Source organism: Callorhinus ursinus, unplaced genomic scaffold (genome assembly GCF_003265705.2).
Source record: "Callorhinus ursinus isolate GAN/ISIS: 27379988/994484 unplaced genomic scaffold, GSC_fseal_2.0 scaffold61, whole genome shotgun sequence".
Classification (NCBI taxonomy): domain Eukaryota; kingdom Metazoa; phylum Chordata; class Mammalia; order Carnivora; family Otariidae; genus Callorhinus; species Callorhinus ursinus.
In genome coordinates, this window is record NW_027397123.1 from 8,822,425 (window position 1) to 8,846,094 (window position 23,670).

Here is a 23,670-nt window from a genome sequence, read left to right on the forward strand (position 1 = left end):
AAGAAGATAGCAGGAGAGGAAGAATGAAAGGGAGTAAGTCAGAGGGGGAGACGAACCAGGAGAGATGATGGACTCTGAAAAACCAACTGAGGTTTCTAGAGGGGAGGAGGGTAGGGGGATGGGTTAGCCTGGTGATGGGTATTAAAGAGGGCACATTCTGCATGGAGCACTGGGTGTTATGAACAAACAATGAATCATGGAACACTACACCAAAACAAATTATGTAATATATGGTGATTAACATAACAATAAAAAATTTACAAAAAAGAAGAAATGCAACTTAACTGCAAAAAGAATAAATAGGCTTTTATCAAAAAACAAAACAAAACAAAACAAAACAAAACAAAACAAAACTACAAACCCAGGATCCAACTATACGTGGTCAACAAGACTCACTTTAAGATCTTAGGACAGAAAAACAGATTGCAAGTGAAAAGATGGAAAAGATATTACATGCAAACAGTAACCAAAAGAGAACTGGAGGGGCTATATAATGAGACAAAATATGATAGAAAATCAAAAAAGTTATATGAAACAAACGATATTTTATATTGATAAAAATTTCAATCTATCAATATAACAGTTATAAACATATACACACCTAACAACATAGCACCAAATATATGAAGATAAAATTGACAGAATCCAAAGGAAAAATAGTCCTCCAATAAAAATTGGAGATGTCAATACTCTACTTACAACAAAGGATTGAACAACCAGAAATAAGAGCAATAATAGAAGATTTGAACAAAATTATAGACCAACTGACCCTAATATATATGTGAACACTCTATCCAAAAGAATACATATTCTCCTAAGAAAAGGAAAAATGAAAAATTCACAAATGCATGGAAATGTAACAGAACACTGACTTAAGGGGTCAAAGAAGAAATCACAAAAGAAATTAGAAAATTCCTTGAGGGGCACCTGGGTGGCTCAGTCGTTAAGCACCTGCCTTAGGCTCAGGTCGTGGTCCCAGGGTCCTGGGATTGAGCCCCATATCAGGCTCCCTGCTCGGCAGGAAGTCTGCTTCTCCCTTTCCCACTCCCCCTGCTCGTGTTCCCTCTCTTGCTATACCTCTGTCAAATAATAAAAAATCTTTAAAAAAAAAAAAAAGAAAATTCCTTGAGACCAATGAAAATGGAAAATACAATATAACAAAATTTACAGGACGCAGTGAAAGCACTGCTAAGAAAGCAATTTATACCAGTAAACACCTACATTAAAAAAGGAGAAAGATCTCAAACAACTTAACTGTATGCTTTAAAAGGAACTTGAAAAAGAGTAAACTAAACTCAAAGCTAGCAGGTGGAAGGAAGAACTAGGATTAGAGTGAAAATAAACAGAAATAGAAAAATAGAAAAAAAATCAACAAAACTGAAAGTTGATTTTTTTTTAAAAGACCCACAAAATTGACAAAGTTTTTACCTGGACTGAGAAAAAGAAAGAGAGAGAGGACTCAAATTACTAAAATCAGAAACAAAAGTGGAGACGATTCTATTTATTTTATAGAAATAAACAGGATTATAAGAGAATACTATGAAAAACTGAATGCCAACAAATTGGATGACGTAGACGGACAAATTCTTAGAAACAAATGCACGATTAAAAATGATGCAAGAAGAAATAGGAAATCTGAATAGACCTGTAAAAAGTAAGGAGACTGAATCAGTAATCAAAAACCTTCCAACAATGAAAAGCCCAGGAATAGATGGCTTCACGGATGAACTCTACCAATTATTCAAGAAAAAACTGACATCAATTCTCAAACTCTTTCAAAATATTAAAGAGGAAGGAACACATTCTGTGAGACCAACCAGACAAAGACACTAAAAGAAAACTACAGGCTAATACCCCTTATGAGTATACATGCAAAAATCCTCAACAAAATGCTAGCAAATGGGGGACTGGGGAAATTCGACCAAGTTGGACCAAATGTACAAACTTCCAGTTATAAGATAAATAAACTAGGAAGGTAATGTACAATGGATGACTACAGTTACTGCTGCTCTATGATATATAAGAAAGTTGAAAGATAGTAAATTCTAAGGGTTGCCATTACAAATAATGAGAAAATATTTTTTTTCTTTTTTTTGTCCATTTCTTTTTATTCTATGTATATGAAGTGACAGATGTTACTAAAACTTACTTTGGTAAACATTTCACAACATAAGTAAGTAAAATCTTTACGTCATACACACGAAACTCAACTGATGAAGAGAAAGCCTTTGACAAAAACCAACACGACTGCACAATACAAAACAATAAGCTAGGAATAGAAGCTAACTTCCTAAATATGATAAAGGCCACATATGAAAAACCTAAACTGCCATCATACTCAATAGTGAAAGACTGAAAGTTGTTCCCCTAAGATGAGGAACAAGATGAGGATGCCTACTATTCTATCTATTCAACATAGTAATAGAAGTTACAGCGATGGGTCACAAATAAGGTCTCAACCAGTACCAAAAGACTGGGATCATTCCCTGCATATTTTTGGACCACAATGCTTTGAAACTCGAACTCAGTCACAAGAGGAAAGTTGGAAAACTCAAATACATGGAGGCTAAAGAGCACCCTACTAAGAATGAATGGGTCAACCAGGAAATTAAAGAAGAATTTAAAAAATCATGGAAACAAATGAAAATGAAACAACTGTTCAAAATCTTTGGGGTGCAGCAAAGATCCTAAAAGGGAAGTATACAGCAATACAAGCCTTTCTCAAGAAACAAAAAGGTCTCAAATACACAACCCAACCCTGCACCTAAAGGAGCTGGAGAAAGAACAGCAGATAAAGCCTAAACCCAGCAGGAGAAGAGAAATAATAAAGATTAGAGCAGAGGGTCGCCTGGGTGGCTCAGTCATTAAGCATCTGTCTTTGGCTCAGGTCATGATCCCAGGGTCCTGAGATCAAGCCCCACATCAGGCTCCCTACTCAGCGGGGAGCCTGCTTCTCCCTCTCCCTCTGCTGTTCCCCTTGCTTGTGTTCCCTCTCATTATGTCTCTCTCTCTCAAACAAATAAATAAAATCTTGAAAAAAATTAAAAAAAAAAGATTAGAGCAGAAATCAATGAAATAGAAACCAAAAGAACAGTGGAATAAGTCAATGAAACTAAGAGCTGGTTCTTTGAAAGAATTAATAAGATTGATAAACCCCTGGGCCAGACTTACCAAAAAGAAAAGGAGCCAAATAAATAAAATCATGAATGAAAGAGGAGAGATCATAACCAACACTGAAGAAATACAATTATAAGAACATATTATGAGCAACTATAGGCCAATAAATTAGACAATCTGGAAGAAATGGATGCATTCCTAGAGATTTGTAAACTACCAAAACTGAACCAGGAAGAAACAGAAAACCTGAACAGACCCATAACCAGCAAGGAAATTGAAGGTGTAATCAAAAATCTCCCAAAAAACAAGAGCCCAGGGCCAGAGGCTTCCCAGGGGAATTCTACCAAACATTTAAGAAGAATTAATACTTATTCTTCTGAAACTGTTCCAAAAAATAGAAAAGGAAGGAAAACTTCCAAACTCTTTTTATGAGGCCAGAATTACCTTGATCCCAAACCAGACAAAGACCCCACCAAAGAGGAGAATTACAGACCAATATCCCTGATGAACATGGATGCAAAAATTCTCACCAAAATACTAGCCAATAGGATCCAACAGTACATTAAAAGGATTATTCACCACGACCAAGTGGGATTTATTCCTGGGCTGCAAGGCTGGTTCAACATCCGCAAATCAATCAATGTGATACACTAAGTTAATAAAAGAAAGGACAAGAACCATATGATCCTCTCAATAGATGCAGAAAAAGCATTTGACAAAGTACAGCATCCTTTCTTGATTAGGATTTTGTAGGCATCAAGGGTATATACCTCAGTATGCACAGTGTAGGGATAGAGGGTACATACCTCAGTATCATAAAAGTCATCTATGAAAAACCCACAGCAAATATCATTCTCAATGGGGAAAAACTAAGAGCTTTTCCGCTAAGGTCAGGAACACAGCAGGGATGTCCACTATCACCACTGCTGTTCAACACAGTACTAGAAGTCCTAGCCTCAGCAATCAGACAACAAAAAGAATAAAAGGCATCCAAATCGGCAAAGAAGTCGTCAAACTCTCACTCTTTGCAGATGGATATGATACTTTATGTGGAAAACCCAAAAGACTCCACCCCAAAACTGCTAGAACTCATACAGGAATTCAGTAAAGTAGCAGGATATAAAATCAATGCACAGAAATCAGTTGCATTTCTGTACGAGACAAAAGGAGGAGAAATTAAGGAGTTGATCCCATTTACAATTGCACCCAAAACCATAAGATATCTGGGAATAAATCTAACCAAAGAGGCAAAGGATGTGTACTCAGAAAACTTCTACTCATGAAAGAAATTGAGGAAGACAGAAAGAAATGGAAAAACGTTCCATGCCCACGTACTGGAAGAACAAATGTTAAAATGTCTATGCTACCTAGAGCAATCTACACATTTAATGCAATCCCTATCAAAATACCATCAACTTTTTTCACAGAAATGGAACAAATAACCCTAAAATTTGTATGGAACCAGAAAAGACCCTGAATAGCCAGAGGAATGTTGAAAAAGAAAACCATCACAATTCCAGACTTCAAGCTCTACTACAAAGCTGTAATCATCAAGACAGTATGGTACTGCCACAAAAACAGACACATAGATCAATACAACAGAATACAGAACTCAGAAATGGACCCTCAACTCTATGGTCAACTAATCTTCGACAAAGCAGAAAGAATGTCCAATGGAAAAAAGACGGTCTCTTCAACAAATGGTGTTGGACAGCCACATGCAGAAGAATGAAACTGGACCATTTTCTTACACCATACAAAAAAAACAGACTCAAAATGGGTTAAAGACCTAAATGTGAGACAGGAGTCCATCAAAATCCTTGAGGAGAACACAGGCAGCAACCTCTTCCTAGAAACATCACCAAAGAAAAGGGAAGCAAGGGCAAAAATGAACTACTGGGACTTCATCAAGATAAAAAGCTTTTGCACAGCAAAGGAAGCAGTCGATAAAACCAGAAGACAACTGACAGAATGGGAGAAGATATTTGCAAATGATGTATCAGATAAAGGACTAGTATCCAAAATCTATAAAGAACTTATCAAACTCAACACCAAAGAACAAATAATCCCATCAAGAAATGGGCAGAAGATATGAATAGACATTTCTGTAAAGAAGACATCCAAATGGCCAACAGACAACATGAAAAAGTGCTCAACATCACTTGGCATCAGGGAAATACAAATCAAAACTTCAATGAGATACCACCTCACACCAGTCAGAATGGCTAAAATTAACAAGTCAGGAAACGACAGATGTTGGCAAGGATGAGGAGAAAAGGGAAACCTCCTACACTGTTGGTGGGAATGCAAGCTGGTGCAGCCACTGTGGAACACAGTATGGAGGTTCCTCAAAAAGTTTAAAACAGAGCTACCCTACAACCCAGTGACTGCACTATTGAATATTTACCCCAAAGATACAAATGTAGTGATCTGAATGGGCACCTGCACCCCAACGTTTATAGCAGCAATGTCCACAAAGCCAAACGATGGAAAGAACCAAGATGTCCATCGACAGATGAACGGATAAAGAAGATGTACTGTGTGTGTGTATACACACACACACAATGGAATGTTACACAGCCAACAGAAAAATGAAATGTTGACATTTGCAACAACTTGGATGGAACTAGAGAGTATTATGCTAAGTGAAATAAGTCAATCAGAGAAAAACAATTATCATATGATCTCACTGATATGTGGAATTTAAGAAACAAGGCAAAGGATCATAGGGAAAGAGATGAAAAAATGAAACAAGATAAAACCAGAGAGGGAGACAAACCATAAGAGACTCTTAATCATAGGAAACAAACTGAGGGTTGCTGGAGGGGAGGGGCAGGCGTTGTAATGAGCAATGGGTATAAGACTGATGAATCACAGACCTGTACCCCTGAAACAAGTAATACATTATATGTTAATAATATAAATAAATAAATAACTAGGAGTCCATAAGAAAAAAAAAGTTATAGCAAAAGCAATCAGGCAAGAAAAAAAATAAAAAGCATCCAAATTGGAAAGGAAGAAGTAAAATTATCTCTATTGGCAGATGATACGATCTTATATGTAGAAAACCTGAAATATCACACACAGCTAAAAAGCTAATAAATTAAATACTCAAAAACAAGTTGCATTTCTATACACCAGCAATGAACAATCTGAAAATTAAGAAAATAATTTCAATTTACAATACCATTAAAAAAAATTTAGTAGTAAGTTTAGCCTGGAAGACACAAGACTTACTGTGTTGCTGAAAGAATTTAAAGAAGACAAAGTAAATGGAAAAACATCCTGTGTTCATGGATTAGAGGGTTTAATATTGTTAAGATACCATTTTACCCAAAGCAATCTACAAATTCAAATCAATCCCTATCAAAATCCCAACAATTTTGCTGTAATAGAAGAAACCCACCCCAAAATTCATATGCAATCTTGAGAGACCCTGAATAGCCAAACAATCTTGCAAAAGATGAAAGTTGGAGATCTCATACTACTTGATTTTAAAACTTTCTAAAGGTACAGTAATCAGAATACTATAGTACTGGCATTAAGACAGACATATAGATCATAAAATAGGGTAAAGAACCCAGAAATAAATCCTCCCATATATATCCAAACAATTTTCAATAACAGTGTCAAACCATTCAATGGGGGTAAAGACAGTCTTTTCAACAAACACTACTGGGAAAACTGGATAGCCACATGCAAAAGAACGAAGTTGGACCCGTACTTTACACAATATACAAAAAATTAACTCAAAATGGATGAAAGATCTAAATGAAAACTGAAACTATGAAATTTAGAAGAAAACACAGGAGAAAAGCTTCACGCCATTGGATTTGGCAATGATTCTTGGACATGACACTAAAAGTACAAGCAACAAAAGAAAAAAAAAAAAAGACAAACTGGACTTCATCAAAATTTAAAACTTTAGTGCATCAAAGGACATTACCAATACAGTGAAAAGGCAGTCCACAGAATGGGAGAAAATATTTGCAAATCATCTATCTGATAAGGGACTAATATCCAGAATATATAAAGAACTCATACAACTCAACAACAAAAAGACAACCCAATTCAAAAATGGGCAAAGGACTTGAACTGACATCTCTCCAAAGATTTTTCTACAAATAGCCAATAAGCATATGAAAAATGCTCAACAAACATCCTGAAGTCCTTAAAGAATTGGAAATCAAAACCTTTAGGATGGTTATTATGAAAGAAAACAATAAATTATGCAATATCCATATAATGCTCTGCAGCCATGAAGAAAAGACAGAAAGATGCAAAAAAACATGTGCTACCATTTGAGCGGTTGTGTATATAATGGGTTGGGAATGCATAAGTCTACAAGATGTGAACACGCAAAATGGTAAGATACTGATAATGACTCCAAGTTATCCAAGTGGATGACAAGGGAGGAAAAGGGACACTTATTTTTCAACGAAAGCCCTTTAAAATTTGTATCATGTCCAAATATAACCTTTTCAAAAAAATTCAGTCACCTTCCATTCTCCCCCATACCTTCCCTAGCCCTGAGCAACCATTAATACACTTTTTGTTTCATAAATTTGCCTATTCTAAATATTTCATACAAGTGGAATCATATAATATATAGTCTTTTGTAGCTGGCTTTTTTCATTTGTCATAGTAAATGGTACATTTCTTTTTCTTGCCAAGCAACATTCACATTTACCCATTCACTGAATGATAGATATTTGGGTTGTTTACATTTTTGGGTTATTATGAATTATGCTAATATTCATGTACAAGCTTCAGTGCAAACGTATGTTTTTACTTTCCCTTGGGTATAATACTATCTAGGTGTGGTATAGGGCTAGATGGTAACTCAGTGTTTAACTTTATGAAAAATTCCAAGCGGTTTTCCAAAGTGGCTACGCCAATTTATATTCCCACCAGCAACATATTAGGGTTGCAATTTTCCACATCCTCACTAATACAAGTTACTGTCTGCCTTTTTTATTATAGATATTGTAGGAAGGATAAAATGGTATCTCATTGTGATTCTGATTACCAATTCATTTTTGACAAAAGTACAAAGGCAACTGAATGGAGAAAGGACTTCCAACAAATGATTTGAGAAAAACGGGACATCTATACGTAAAAAGACTGAACACCTTGAACTAAACCTCACACCTTATACAAAAATTAACTTAAAATGGAACACAGATCTAAGAGCAAATGTTCTTTTTGCTCTTAGATCTGTGTTCAGATGAATGCTCAACGAACATTTTATAGAAGAAAACATAGGAGAAAATCTTCATGATCTGAGGGTAGGGCAAAGCATTCTAGATATGACACCAAACAAATGATCCATAAAACAAAAGAGTAATAAACTGGACTTCAAAATTAAAAATTTTTGCTCTGGAAATACAATGTTGAGAGAATAGAAAGACAAGATATATACTGGGAGAAAATATTTGCAAATCACACACTTAACAAAGACTTATATCCAGAATATATGAAGAACTCTCAAAATTTAAGAGAAAGAAAAAATACAACCAAATTTTTAAAAATGGGCAAAAGACTTCAACAGATCAAAGAGGACAGATACACACACAGATGTGAATCAATGCTGAACATCATTAGCCATCAGGGAAATGCAAATTGAAACTCCTACACATCTACTGAAATGGCTTAAATTTTTAAAACTAACAATACCAAGTGCTGGTAAGGATGCAAAGCTACTAGGACTCTCACACCCTGCTGGGACTGGGGGAATGTAAAACAATATAGTGTCTTTGGAAAATAGATTGAAAGTTTCTTAAAAACTGAATACACGTACCCACCATATGACGTAGCAATCCCACTTGTAGGTATTTATCAACAGCAATGAAAATTTATAGTAACAACAAAACATAAAGGTTTATAACAGCTCTGTTCATAATTCCAGAAAATGAAAGCAAACCAAATGTTCTCCAATGGACGAAGAGAAAAATGTGGTATGTGCATATAATGGAACAATACTCAGCAGTAAATACGACTGACCTTTTGATATACAAAACAACTTAGATGAGGCATTATGGTGAATGAAAGAAGTCAGTCTCAAAAGGTTACATAGTATATGACTCCATTTATATGACATTCTGGAAAAGGTAAAATTGATAGTGATAGAAACAGATCAGTGATTGTCAGGCCTTACAGGTAGAGGTAGGGTGTGACCACAAAGAGAAAGCATGAGGGAGTTTCTGTTGTAATCTGAGTCCTGACTAGTGTATCCTATATCCTATTCTATATTCTGATAGTGGCAATGGTTAAACAAATCTTTGTGTTGAAAACTCATGGAACAGTATACCAAATAAAAAGTCAATTTCACTCTGATAAACTTAAAAAAATTTTTTTTAAACTTTAAAAAGCTGGTCATATTCATGTTAAATGGCAAAAATGCAGGATGTGAGCACAAAGAATAGAGCACTTTTAAAAATCAGCTTCCTTAGAGAAACCTCCCCTGAATCCTTTTGCACTTGTGTTAAATCCATTTTGTCCTTCATTTTGAATACTTTTTAAACATGCAATGACCTCCGTTCCACCTTTCCCAATTACCCTGTCAACAGTGAGGTAGGACTGTGTGTTTAACTTGCTATATTTCTTCTTCCATAAGAAAAATAAAGTATCTTTTCTTAAATAAATGTTAAATACAACAAATTACCTAAACATTTCTTTAGTTATTAAAATTAGTATAAAACTGTGTGAATAAAACAACTTTTTAGAATTCATAATAGGTTCTCAAACATAATTCATAGGTACATATTCTGAAAATTATTTTAGATAAACACTGATCCCAAAAGTCATCATTTTTGGTCAATTCCAAAAACCATTTTCAACAATGGAAAGTGATTTACCAAAAAATACCTCTTCATTCTAGAGCTCTAATTCTATTCTATTAAAAGTATTCTCCTGGGGCACCTGGGTGGCTCAGTTGGTTGAGTGGCCGACTCTTGATTTCAGCTCAGGTCATGATCTCAGGGTCATGTGATCAAGCCTCATTTTGGAGTCCATGCTCAGTCGGCTTGAGATTCTCTCTCTCTCCTTCTATCTTTGTCCCTCCCCTGCTCACAATTGAGCACGCGTGTACATGTTCTCAAAAATAAATATCTTAAAAAAAAAGTATTCTCCCATTATTATATTAAGTCATAACTGATTCTAAAGATTGCTTTGCTGAAATACACATATGAAAATCAGAGTGAAGAAACTTTAACAGACGATGAACTGATTTCATATCAGCAGAGCTACCCCAGTAAAAAGAAAGCTTTCCCCATTAAGAAAGGCCTTTAAGAAAGAATTATGCTCATTCTTTTTCCTCTAACGTACATGACTTATTTTAGTATAGTAATGCCAAAAGAATTATCATTGCTGGAAATTATATACAGGCCTAACAATAAGATTCTGATTAGTGTCACAAATGATCAAATATGTTATCAATTATAAACTTATAGGAGTTGATTTGCAATTAGAGTGTCCAAATATAGATCCCACAATTTCACTGAGTAAATGAGTTCTCTAACTAGTACCCACTCACATGTATAAGTGAAATAATTTCAGCTGTAGAAAATTCAGCTGTTTTTTTATCTTTATGACCTCATTTATACAGAAGAATCCTCAAAAATTTTCAAACACACATTTAACAAGAAAGTTAAAAAAACAGGTAGGGGTGATGATATACTATCAATTTAAGTATTTTATTATGGAAATAAGAACATAGATATTAAATGAACCTAATTTTAAAATGCAACTAAGCTAGAACTGAAGCCAAACCCATCCATAAAAATGTGTATGTGGATATGTATCTACACCAACAAATAATATCACAAATAAACAAAACTTAAAGAAATACCTCAATCAAATGAGACAGAGGCCTCACATCACTGAATAAGTATAGGCACTGTTTTGGGTAGCACCTCTCCACACCTGGCCTTCTCTGTAAGATGAAAATATGACTTCTTCTAAACCAAAAAGCATGTTTAAAAATTGTTTCTACTTTTACAAATAGGTATTTTTCTTAGTTCAACAAATAAAAAGTAAATTCCCTCTGTGTACTACAAGTATTAAAAGCAAATGTACTACAAGTATTAAAAGCAAAAGTAAGTCTATAAAAGCAGCTAAAACAAACCAGTTATAAAATATAAAATGAGCCCAAGTCTGATGTCTTCCCAACTTCTATCTATAAAACCACATGTTAAGGACTTTTACACTCTGTCATTTCTGAAAACATGCTAATGTGGGTGATATTTCCAACCCAGATGTTCCATTCTCAAATGTTGGTTCTACTCAAACTACCTACAATTCAACCAAATCACAAATAGTCTGGACTAATAAATCATGGATGATACTTTAAGTAATAGCTTGGCACTTTGTGAACTGATACACATCCGGCAAAGATACATCATTTATAATTGGTACATACGTTCTTTCCGATGCTCAACTAAGCCCACAGCCTGCTTTGCTGAGCACTTTGCAAACCAATTGTCCCCGAGTAAAACAGTGACTTCATTAGTATGGACAAGCTTTCCTGGCATGAAGGCAAAGGGGCCAAATGGTACCTATTGTTGAAAGGAAGGAAGGGAGGGAGGGAGGGGAGGAATAAGGAGAAAGAAGACAAAAAATTAAAAACACTAAAAAAATACATTTTAAGAAACAGCTCTGCGTTGGGGTCTTTTTATCAACTAAGAAAATACATTTTATGAAACAGCATTAAAAGCTCTATGTTGAGGACTTTTTATCGACTAAGAAAAAATGTCAACTTCATAGAAATTTAACATTAAAGTTTCACTAAGAAAACCTATAGAAAACTGCTTTAGGTTAATAAGTCAGTGTTAAAACAGGAAAAGGAATAAGCACATTTACACACAGCTTTCAGAGAAATTAGCACTGTCTCTGAATGTTTATACTTCGTGTTCATTCATAAATCTAAATGAAAGCAAACTAGCAATGAAATATTAAGTTAATAAAGAATACCTTTGATTAAAAAACCTGAAAATTATTTCTAATAAAATAGCCATTTTTTAACAAACTTGGAATTAACAAATAAATAGCTTTAATGAGTCTACAAATTTTACAAAATATTTGGGCTAGTAAAATAAAGAACAATACATTTATAAAACATTTGAGCTACTGTAATTAAGAACAAAGTCTTTATGAAAAAGAATATTCAAGCAATGAAAGAATCTAATCCAGGGCTCATGAATAGATCACTATGTCGATATGAAGATCATTCAGACAAAAATTAGCAGTACCTTTTTATATAAAATCAATGTTCTAGGGTGTAATTCTGTGAATTATACAACATTATGATCTATTCCTGCTCTGGCTAACAGGAAACGACTAAGTGCCATATTTCTGTCTTAATTACAGTTTTCTAACACAGTAAATTTGCATACCAAATTTGTCAAATTTTGTGCTAACATTTATGCCATTTGTGTCTCCATAATGTGATAACTTAATATAAATCTGAAAAAAAAAGAAAAGAAGCAAATACCAACTATTACAACAATTAGTGGATTATTTTAAAGTAAAACAGGGGCGCCTGGATGGCTCAGTCGTTAAGCGTCTGCCTTCGGCTCAGGTCATGATCCCAGGGTTCTGGGATTGAGCCCCGCATCAGGTTCCCTGCTCGGCGGGAGGCCTGCTTCTCCCTCTCCCACCCCCACCCCCGCTTGCGCTCCCTCTCTCGCTGTAGCTCTGTCTAAATAAATAAAATCTTAAAAAAAAAATAATAAAGTAAAACAAAAACTTTCCCTGCTATGGTAGTTACTTCAGATACTGTCTATTAGAGCTTGGCAATTTGTGAATCAATACATATAAAGCAAAGAAACATCTTCTTACTTTCCATAGTTAATATGTAAACAACATACTACTTTAAAAGCAACACACTAAACATACCATGATATTATAAGACAACTTATCAGGCAAGGTACTGAGTCTTTCTTGCAGGGCATTATAGTCATTATCTACCTTCTTCCTGTTGACAAAAAAATAGCAAATACTAAATGAATACACAAATTAACAATTCCTTGAGTAGACTATGTATCAAAAGACAAACTAATCAAAAATCCAATTTTAGCAGTTTAAATATTTAACTATTTTTAAAATTTAAAAATCCTATGTTTACCAAATTTAGCAGTGGCATTATTCAACCATACATATACCAAAAAATTAAGACTTTCAAGGATTTTGGTTTTAGAATTAGAACACACATCTTGAGAACTAGTGTTTCATAATGTAGATCATCTGAACTAAATAAAATTTAGAAATTAAAGGAAACATTGAGGGAAGGCCTGATGTTTAGAGGCAAAGAGGGACTTAAGATGAAGGAAGAAGAGATTTAATAAACCTTGTGGGTGAATAAACACTGGCTGCACAGCAGAAATCATGTACACAAAATTTGACCAGACATTTCAGACCCTAGAAAACTTAAAGCTGAAAAATGTGGAATAACCCTTCAGTTATTCATATTAACGTGATTAAGGTGAGAGAGAACCAACGAGGAGACAGAAGAAATTAGGTAGAGGTAATACAAAAGAGCATTTCGATTTGGCTTTGGAGCCTGTTTCATGTTATATCAAGACAGAGCTACCTAATAAATTAATTTCAAATAACCAAAAGATATCATTCTGTAGGAGTAGAGATGGTCATATGTTTCCACACTATGCACTCAGTTCTTACACCTGTTGGAAATGAATAGTCCTTCATGCAGATGCCTGTTTTCAAATCCTCTCTGAAAATTCAGTTTCGTAAGGGTTCCTTGCTAGGCTGTAAGCTGCAGGCTAAACCAGTGCACTGAAATTTTTTAAAGCAAAAGGGTGTTGTCAGTTTGAAAAACTCAACAAAAACAAAACCCACCAATTCAGCAAGTAATTTAAAAAAAACATGTAGATATTGCCAAACTGAAATTAGAATAAATTGCAACATAGATAATCGCTCTCCAGATAATAAAAATGACTGCTCTATAAACATCATAGAATTGATTTAGTTTACTCCTTAGCACCCCTAAAGCAAGAGGAGCATAATCAATAAAAATTATCTCATTTACTCTTAAGAATATCAAGTAATTTCACATATATACTATTATTCATCCTAAAAATATTCCTGTAGTAAATGTCACTTTTCAACATTTTCCTCATTCAAAAAAGAAAGTAGAAGGAAGATGGAAAAAGGACACATTTAAGAGAAATCAGACCTCCTCCATCAAAAAAGATGCAAGCAGTGAATTTAACCTAGGTCTTCTGGCCTGTGTTCTTCCAAGCAAGCCTTTTTATTTCCTGGTGTTCAGTGCTTTTGTAAAACGTTCCCTCAAAATCCTTTTTTATAAACATAAAATGTCTTTATTCTATTTACTTAAGAGAAAAATATCATCCTTCTGGATAAATTTTTGTAAGAATAAAATGGTTTTAAAAAACTTCATGTACAGAGCTACATACCAGAAAGAGCACGGCATTACAATCAGAATAGAAGGTGAATCCCAGCTCCACCACTTCACATACACAAATTAACCCTGGTCTTAGTATCTTCAGTGGTTAAAACTGGAATAATGCCTATCTCACAGGTTCAAGAGAAAGAAATCTAAAGGGTTCAGCACTTAACATCTACACTGAGTATCCAATACCCCTTTTTCCACAAACTATCAAAAAACACCAATTCTAAAATTTTCAAGAAAGACTACTGCCCACTAAGTTGAGATTCCATTGTTAAATTCATTCAGTTTGATAAAAAGAGCACAACTTACTGAAAGACAGTATAGCTAAATGTTACCATTTAGGAGGCTTTTGGAGATAGGGTTGGTGTTAGCAATAAATTGGATACTGTCTTTAAAGAACTGATTTGGCACAATGCCTGCACATAGTAAACACTCATTATTAAATCTATGGAACACTAACAGTTTGTATGTTTTAGATAAGTAATTCAGCAAATGCTCAAGGCCTATACATCAGCTTAGATGTCTAAATGTTCCTGTGATTGTTAAAAAGCTAGTATTAAAGTTAGCATTCAGTATGTCTTATTTTGGTAACTACACCTGGAAAAAGGAGATTTCCTAACCTCTTTTGTATATTAAAAGAATAGTAGATTCAACCACAGGTAATACAAGAGATCAATGTCAGTATTCCAAATCAAGTATGTTCAGTTTTAAACTTATCACTAATTCTCTCTAGAAAAAAAAGTGGACATACTGGAGGATGGTTTAAGATCAGAGTTCCTATTTCTAAATTCTGAGTTGTTTTCTAAAAATACAGAAACAAAAAAAATAAAGAAAGAAAAGAAAGAAAAAGATAATTTAAAATGCAGCCCACACAGAAGTCCTTTTTGAAAGGAGGCAAGTAGAGGACAAGCAGTGTCTCTAGGAGAAATTACAGCCTAAGAAACTCTCTCCCCTAAAGGTTCCACTAGTGGAAATATGCAGGATCAAACACCTTGGTCAGAGTTTATCTATTTGTCTTGAAATAGTCCCTCTAATATTCAGGGATTAAATAATCCTGTTAAAGATCACAAAGCCTATAGAGCAGAAAATACAAAAAAATGATTCTAAGAACTACTGTGTTACAGACAATAAGTAGGGGATCTTTATTTGCACAAAAATTTAAAGTTTGTTTCTTCTGTTTTATTACAAAGAAACATAATTTTTAGATACTGTAGTCATATTAAAATATGTAGTCAAAAGAGGCAACTGCTTAATTTTTTTTCAAATGGAAAATAAAACCCAGACATAGTAAGGTAAACCACTCAAGCCTACTTTACTTATAACATACAGACCTCCTTGTCTGGAGGTCTTCATCGTATTTGATCCTTATAGATTAAGTTCAGGCTTCAATTCTTAATTTTAAAAAGTTACACAATAAATAAGATTTAATTTGCAACAAATATCTTCGTGCGATGTTCCTTACAGAAAATAAGAACTAAAGCACTGCTCTAAGTCATATATAAGAAACTTCTACAATTTTCTTTTGAATCTTGCTAATCATGCACTATATGTCTTCTGAGAAGCACCTTTTGTATTAAAAAGCAGCAGCAAAGGACACACAAGAAGCACACTACAAATTAGCCTTAACCTTAAGGATGAAGATCAGGATAGATCCCATGGGAAACACCTTATTTTCATAAAGCTGTGAGAAGTATGAGAACAAGTTAAATGATGTGTTTGCTCAAGTATTTACAGGTGTAACTGATGTCCATGACTTACTTTGAAATACATCAGGGAAAAATGGATTAATGGATTGAGATAAAGATAGATATATGATCAAGGTTCACCTACACAATTCTTTCAACTTATGTTTAAAGATTTTCGTAACGGAATATTAAAAAGGAGATGGGGGAATATGAAAGCAAGACTACATTTTTAATCCTTTTCTTAAATGCAACTGACAAATCTTTGTAAAGAAAAAAAAGTTCTACATCTCTTGTTTGGGGCAAGAAGAAAGTCTCCAATTTTCATCTTTAAATAACGAAAAAGGGAAATAAAATTTAAATCAATGATGCACTAGTTTTGCTAATTTTCAACTTAAAGTAGTAAACTGGAATAGGCAGAAATGTTGACATTAAGCCTGTGGGTTTGTTTGTTTTTAATTTCTTATCATTCTCTCTCCCTTTGCCTAATGTCCTAAACAAAAAATGCAGGAAACAGCAAGTGGTGATCAAAAAGGGAAAAAGAAATGGGCTTTACATTCATATCACTATCTGGGTTAATCTGGGGCAGAATTAAGTTTTTAAGAAACTACAAAATCCAAAGATTTTGGAATGTAAGTAACTATACAATCTTATTTACAAATGATTTTTAGTCCATCATACCCACTCTAGAACTTCCTGTTAAGAATTCAAGAAAACCTTTGTTTCAATTCAATTCACCATTTATTGAGCTTCTCCTCTGCAACCAAGCCTTATGCCATATGCTGCAGGGATCATTACTCAAATATAGCACATCCTTACTATTTCTTTGCATTGCTTCTTTGTTAAAGATCCACTAGCTTGATGGATGCCTGGATTTTTACCTCTGAAATTAAGAAAATAGAGGAATATTAAATTCAGGCATAGATTATATATAGGTGAAGAGAAAAGTCTTCTCATTACTAAAGAAAGGAATGATAATGATTGTTTTCAAAGTGTCCTCTTAAAAAGTCTAAATAAATTATTAAAGTTATATTAAACAATAAAAACATTCTTGAAAGAAGGATCACATTGTTGAAGGATCTAAAATTTGGCAGGAAAGGGAACATACTAAAAATTAAAATATATCTGTATTAAATTAGTATTATTCTTTTTTTAAATGGTCATGGCAAAAATCTATGATAACATTTAGGGAATATGGTGGCATATTCCTTTTTCTCAACTCTATACCCAGGAAACTTGTGTCATCAGAAGATGCTGATGAAATAATCCATGTTCTTTATTTTTATGAGTCCATCAAAAAACTGTACTGGAAATAGATACAAAGACAAACCTAAATATAAACACTTGTAATTATTCTAAAGTTAATGAAAGAATACTGTCAAAGAGAGATTGATGCAGCTAACATTCTACTAGATTTCCTCAATTTAACTTCTCAACAATGAGAAAACAGAGTACAATGGGTTATATACAGCAAAGCTGGGACAGATGAATTGCTTCCAGTACTCTCTGCCAACAAACATGTACATGTGACTTCAGATTTGTCAGTGATCATGGGTACCTGTTTCTAAACTCATTAGCGTTTCTTTGTTCTAAGAATAAAATGAGATACAAATCTGAAGAAAGTTTAAAAATTATACAAAAACACATTACTCTGAGTTTGAAAAAAATGCCCCAAGGTGCAATGCCCCTAGTTCAGTTAGCTTCAGGTGAAGAGTTTATGGGTCATTTTAATTTTCTTTATTCTCTGAGTTCTCTACAACTGACACTAATTTTTGTGACAAATCAGAAAGAAGGGGCCTTTCAGAAAAGAGTTTAGCTATGATAAGTTTATAACCGACTTAAGCTTTGAATGTTTGTGCCAGTTTCTATTTAATTTTAATTTATAGGTGTAGTTTCAACTTTCTACACTTTATCTCTTTTAGAAAAAAGAAAACATTTTTGTATTGTTTTCTTAGAGCAGTGATTCATAACCTTTTATGGCCACTGATACCTATGAGAAACTGATAAAAACACTAGATTCTTTCCTGAGAAAAAGTCCCTGCATTTGGCACATAATTTCAATAGAAGCCACTCAGATCCCTCAAGGTCAGTTTTTTTAAGAGGTCTTATAACAGTTAAAAAAAAAGCAAACCTGGTTTTAAACCCATCAAATGTTAAAATTCTCAAAATTATCAACTCCATTGATTGAAATAAAAGTAGGAAAACCATCCCCAGTTCAGTCATGAGTTGAATATAAATTAGTAAAAATGTTAAATTGAATGCATGCCTCAGTTTTTTTTTACTGACTACATTTTCCTTAGTCACACACTGATACCCACTGCCTTTAGTGTATTAGAATTTAGACTTTTGTATCTCCAAACAAGAACAAGCACCCTGAATTATCACTAAGTGATCTGCCTCTCAGTCAAGCACTGTTGCTGCAATATTGACACCTTCATCTTCACATGGTACTCTTCCGAGCTTGAAAGCTTTATTGTAGATTGTTCTTATTTTTATAAAAAAAAAAAATTAAAATGAATAGAAAATTTAAAAAAACTCAAAGTGCAAGGAGGTGTAGTTTTCAAAGCTAATACAGTTAAAATAGAGAATAAAAAGTCATTAGGTATGCCAAGTCAAACTGAAGTATAGCACTGGATTTAAGCTGATTGTGGGAAATTGGGAACCAAATATTGTATATGGACACTGCAAATACACAAAGACTATGTTCTAAATGAGATGTACTTACAAATTTTTTATAAAATCCCTAATTTTATTTAAAAAAATTCCCCTATAATGCATTTATTTGCATTTCATTTTCAAAAAAGCATCAAGTATTAAACTAGTGTGGTTCTTAGAAAAACATGATACAAAGGCTAGGGGACTACTAGAAGTAACAAATTATAATAATTTCAGAATCATTAACCTTTTTAAAAAGAAAAGAGAAAAGGCATTGACTATTTGACCTTGGTGATGTAAATACACATACAGAAGTAAAAAACTGAAGGGAATAAAACAAAATGTTTTAAAAAGAGGGAGAATTACCTTCTCTTTAGAATTATGAATAAACTTATTCTTTTCTTATTTCAACCTTTCTATAAATAAGTATGTATTCACTTTATACTCAGGATAAAAAATTAAAAACCTAATTCAGATTTTGTTTTTAAAAATATCATCCTTAAAACATTCAACTTGAATCCTTTTCTTCTCCAACTTAATTTGCTTAGAAATATCACATGCAAAAATTGCAAAACTTACTTAATTTCCCAAACCCATGTACTAATACCATACCATTAAAAAAGGAAAAAAAAGGAAAAAAGAAAATTATGTAGGAACTTAAAAATGAAAGAGAAGGGGATTTGTATATATGATTCCTCCCTCTTGCCCTTGTCCCTAAGGGCAATAAATAACTACATAATTCATAAATAACTACAGAGATTCCAACAACAAAATCATGTAAAATCTCCAGAAGGTTTGGAAGTTGCTCTCTGCTCTACTGGGGGTGGGGGTGAGAGTGGGGGAGGCATCTAAAATGAAAAAGCCCAAACAGAAGGCCCTATACAAAACAGTGACTAAAAACTTTGTGGTCAGTAAAATGGCGAGTCTGAAAAACATGGTTTCCATATTTACCTAACACTGAAAAATGAAGTCATCACCATGAATATTTTTTTTTAGTTTTAAAGGTATGGAAATCAATATTTCACAGATTATGCATAATAAAATAAAACAAATTTTATCTAAGTATATGAAGGCAAGTCAGGAAAGCACTGTTTCAGGTAATTCATAAGAAATATGTTACAGGATTGTTATAATGAAATAGTTTGGTGCTTTTGTGGGGCAAAGAATCCCTCAAAACATCAGATAGAGACAGATACACATATCCACCCATCCACACTGATTCATCTGAAAGAATTCCAAACAAACATATCTTCACTTGTATTTTTTTAACTATTTAGGTATGCTCTCTTGGTTATTTCCCTCTATATACTTTGATTATAACCTATACTAGAAACTAGTTACTCTTTTCCTCTAAACAGTCTATTTTCCTTTGAAAAATAAAAATGCCAAGTATTTGCTTTAGAATCCCTCTCTCAGGGCGCCTGGGTGGCTCAGTCGGTTGAGAGTCTGCCTTGGGCTCAGGTTATGATCCCGGAGTCCTGGGATCTAGCCCCAAGTTGGGCTCCCTGCTCAGTGGAGAGCCTGCTGCCTCCCCTGCTTGTGCTCTCTCTCACTCTCATTCTATCTCAAATAAATAAAATCTTAAAAAAAAAAAAAGAATCCTTCTCCCAAAATTCTTGTTGTGATGAGCACTGAGAGTTGTATGTAAGTGCTGAATCACGAAATGGTACACCTGAAACTAGTATTACACTATATGTTAACCGGAATGCAAATAAAATTTTAAAAAAATAAATTCACATGCTCAAGTGTTTCAGCATTTATTTATATGCCCAAATTTAAAGCTATTCTTTCCAAAATTAAATATTTGAATAATATGTCTTTTTATTTTCACTTAAGTCTGCTTCATGTAATTTCATAGATATCTTTACTACTTAAAACTTTTTTAAGATGATTTGAAGGAAGAAGACAGTCAAGTTTTTGTAATTCATACGCATACAGTTTATGATTACAAATAATGCCTAACAGACATATGACATGTATGTGCCAGGCATTACATGCTATTTTCATTAAATTCTCACAAATCAACACAAGTAGTAGAACTTTTTTCTTGTGGGACATATTCAATAGAAGTATCTATGATGCATTAAAATGACCATAAGTTCTTCATCACTCCTCCCACCAACTGGAGTCTATTTCCCACTTTGACCAACATAATGTGGCCTTGGCAGCTACCATTCTTGCTGCCCTGAGATCATCAAGTAAAATTAGCCAGGGAGAAGAGCACATGGAGAGAGGCCCGGCTAACAACCAGCACTAGCCACCAGACTTGTGGCTAAGGCCATTTTGGACAACCCAGCTGACCCAGCCACCAAAAAGCTGCAACCACACGAGTGAGCCCAAACAGAATAGCAGAACAAGAAGAGAGGTAAGTCAAGCCCAATATGCACATCCACAGAATCATACACAAACACACAAAAAATGGTAGTACTTGTAAGCCACTAAGTTTTGGAGTAATTTTATTAAGGAACAATAAATAATGGATATTAACAGCTTAGGAAGGATATATTTCGAGTTGTAAAACCATATAGTCTTAGTAGGGTCACCATTATTTATTAAAAAAAAAATCAGTACCAAATCTTATTTGGTAACTCTAAAAATTAGACATTCGACACACAATGAAATTTATGGAAATGAAATGAAGAATAAGAGTTAACTAATAATTGAGAACAATCTCCAAGGACGAATTAAATGAACAGTGTACAGTCTGATTTCATTTTTGTCAAAAAGGGTAGGAGCACAATCTATAAAGACATGTGGATGAATACACATGCACACACATATACACAAACACACTCCCTTTAGGCAAACGATTTTTGAAAAGATTGATAAGAAACTGCCAAAAAACCCATTGTTTACAAAGATAAATGAGAACTGGGGGATAAGGGTAGGAGAAAAACTATACCCCATTTATACCCTTTAGAACTTCCTACATTTTGAACTATATATTCTGCCAGATTTATAATTTTTTAGTGTAAATTTTTAAGTTTGACTTAAAGATACACACTGAAATATTTGCAGATGGAATAGTTTTCAGATTCATTTCAAAAGCACTGTAGGTAGGGGAAAAGGGTAGGACAGGCTATTTAAATGCAACAGCTCAGATGACACCACGAGTTGATAATTACTGAGGCTGAGGGACCGGTACATGTGGATTCACAATACAGTCACCTTTTGTTTGAAATTCTTCATAATAAAAAGTTATCTAAAAACATTAAAGCTTTAACAATACTGCTTAAAAAGCCTTCTTTCCATCATGATAAAATAAGATAATGACATGAATACAAAATATTCAAAAATATTTACAAAGCTTTGGTAGGTTTTTCTTGTTTTCTTTATTCATCTGACAATTAAAATTTTCAAAAAAAATTTCAGAGCTACTATTAATATTTATTGAGTGGATGGTCTATAGACATTATCTCACTCGATCTTCAAGTTAAGTAGTATGATCTTCACTTTACAAGGAGAAAACTGAGAATCTCAGTAATTCACCCAAGGTTACAGTTAGTAAATGACAGGATTCAAATGCAGATAGATCTGTGACTCTGAATCCCATGCTCTTTAGGGAAGAATTAAAAAGATAAAAAATTACAGATAATCTACAAATAGAATAATCAGGCCCTGGTGGATTAAACAGTAGGAAGTATATCCATATTTTAGTAAGAAAATAGTGTGTGGATTTTATAATACCTTATTTCCTGAGTTAAGTAAAAAGGATTTTAAGGGGGGAAAAACCCACTGTATTTAAATTTTTTTTTAATCTTCACTAAATTGAAAATGACTATTAGCTCTAAAAGTGTTGCACAAATTCTCAACTATTAGGTTTAAACCTTTCCTTATTATCTGTTATTAGCTAAACAAATATTATAAATGTTTCTAGTCACCGAAGTTCTAGAATTTGAATTAATTTTCTGGAAGAGTTTTTTTGGGCAGATCCTGTTTGCCCCAGCCCATTATTACTCCTACTTTTCTACAAATATTTTTACTTCTGCCCTACATTAAAAAAAGAAAAAAATTTAAGATCATTTTGGAAGCCTACAATATTCATTACTTGTCCCTTAAATAAAAGAATTCCTTAAAATTGCAGAAACAAGTATAAACATCACTAGCATAAGAAAACATTTTTTTAAAAAATCATCTATTTTGCTTTTCCTTATATTGGTATGAATCCCAGGCAGAAGGGAGCTTAGCTATATGAACTGTATTTTAAACTAGGCTAAAACCAAGGGCTAAAGAAAACTGAAAAGCAACATGCTTTTAAAAGCAGTGTGAGACACCCTTAAGAAGCGTTCCAGCTTCTGTTCTTGCTTCCTAACTCTCTGTAAATAGCACAAAATTATTGTGATTTCCCTGTTTAGTGTCCGACTATGAATTCCTCCATGGCAGGGTCGTTCAATTCCAAACAGCAACATAATACTGGCATATGGTAGGAACTCAATCACTGTTTGTGGAATTGACAGAATAAAAATACCACGAGAATTCCACAATGCTCCCAAATAGCTATTTCCTGGCTTTCAGAGGAATGGAGATACTGTGGTTTCAGTTTTTTAATATAATAAATTGGTGAGTTCACTGGCCATTTAGATTCTAGCAGTATCAGATCCTCATTAAACAGAAAAGTCTGTTTCCTCAGCCCTATTAGAAATGATTCAGAGGAAAAAGCAAATTTTAACTGGAAAAATTAGTTTAATTTTTTAAAGTATAAATAAGGTACTATATTATTTTAAGATACACGTAGGTAAATACCTAAGCTTCTATAGTTTGGAAAGCTTTGGAAAATTGGAAACTGAG

The 23,670-nt window shown here is 33.7% G+C and overlaps 1 protein-coding gene across 1 annotated transcript in view; it reads right to left on the minus strand.

The window, feature by feature from the left end:
* Window positions 1–23,670, minus strand: part of URI1 (URI1 prefoldin like chaperone) — a 92,240-nt gene that overhangs the window by 32,247 nt on the left and 36,323 nt on the right. Inside the window, exons 3-4 of the mRNA XM_025854389.2 lie at window positions 13,012–13,090; window positions 11,537–11,672 (exon numbers count right to left, since the gene is read on the minus strand). Coding sequence (XP_025710174.1) covers window positions 11,537–11,672; window positions 13,012–13,090 — 215 coding nt within the window. The remainder of the gene's footprint in view (window positions 1–11,536; window positions 11,673–13,011; window positions 13,091–23,670) is intronic.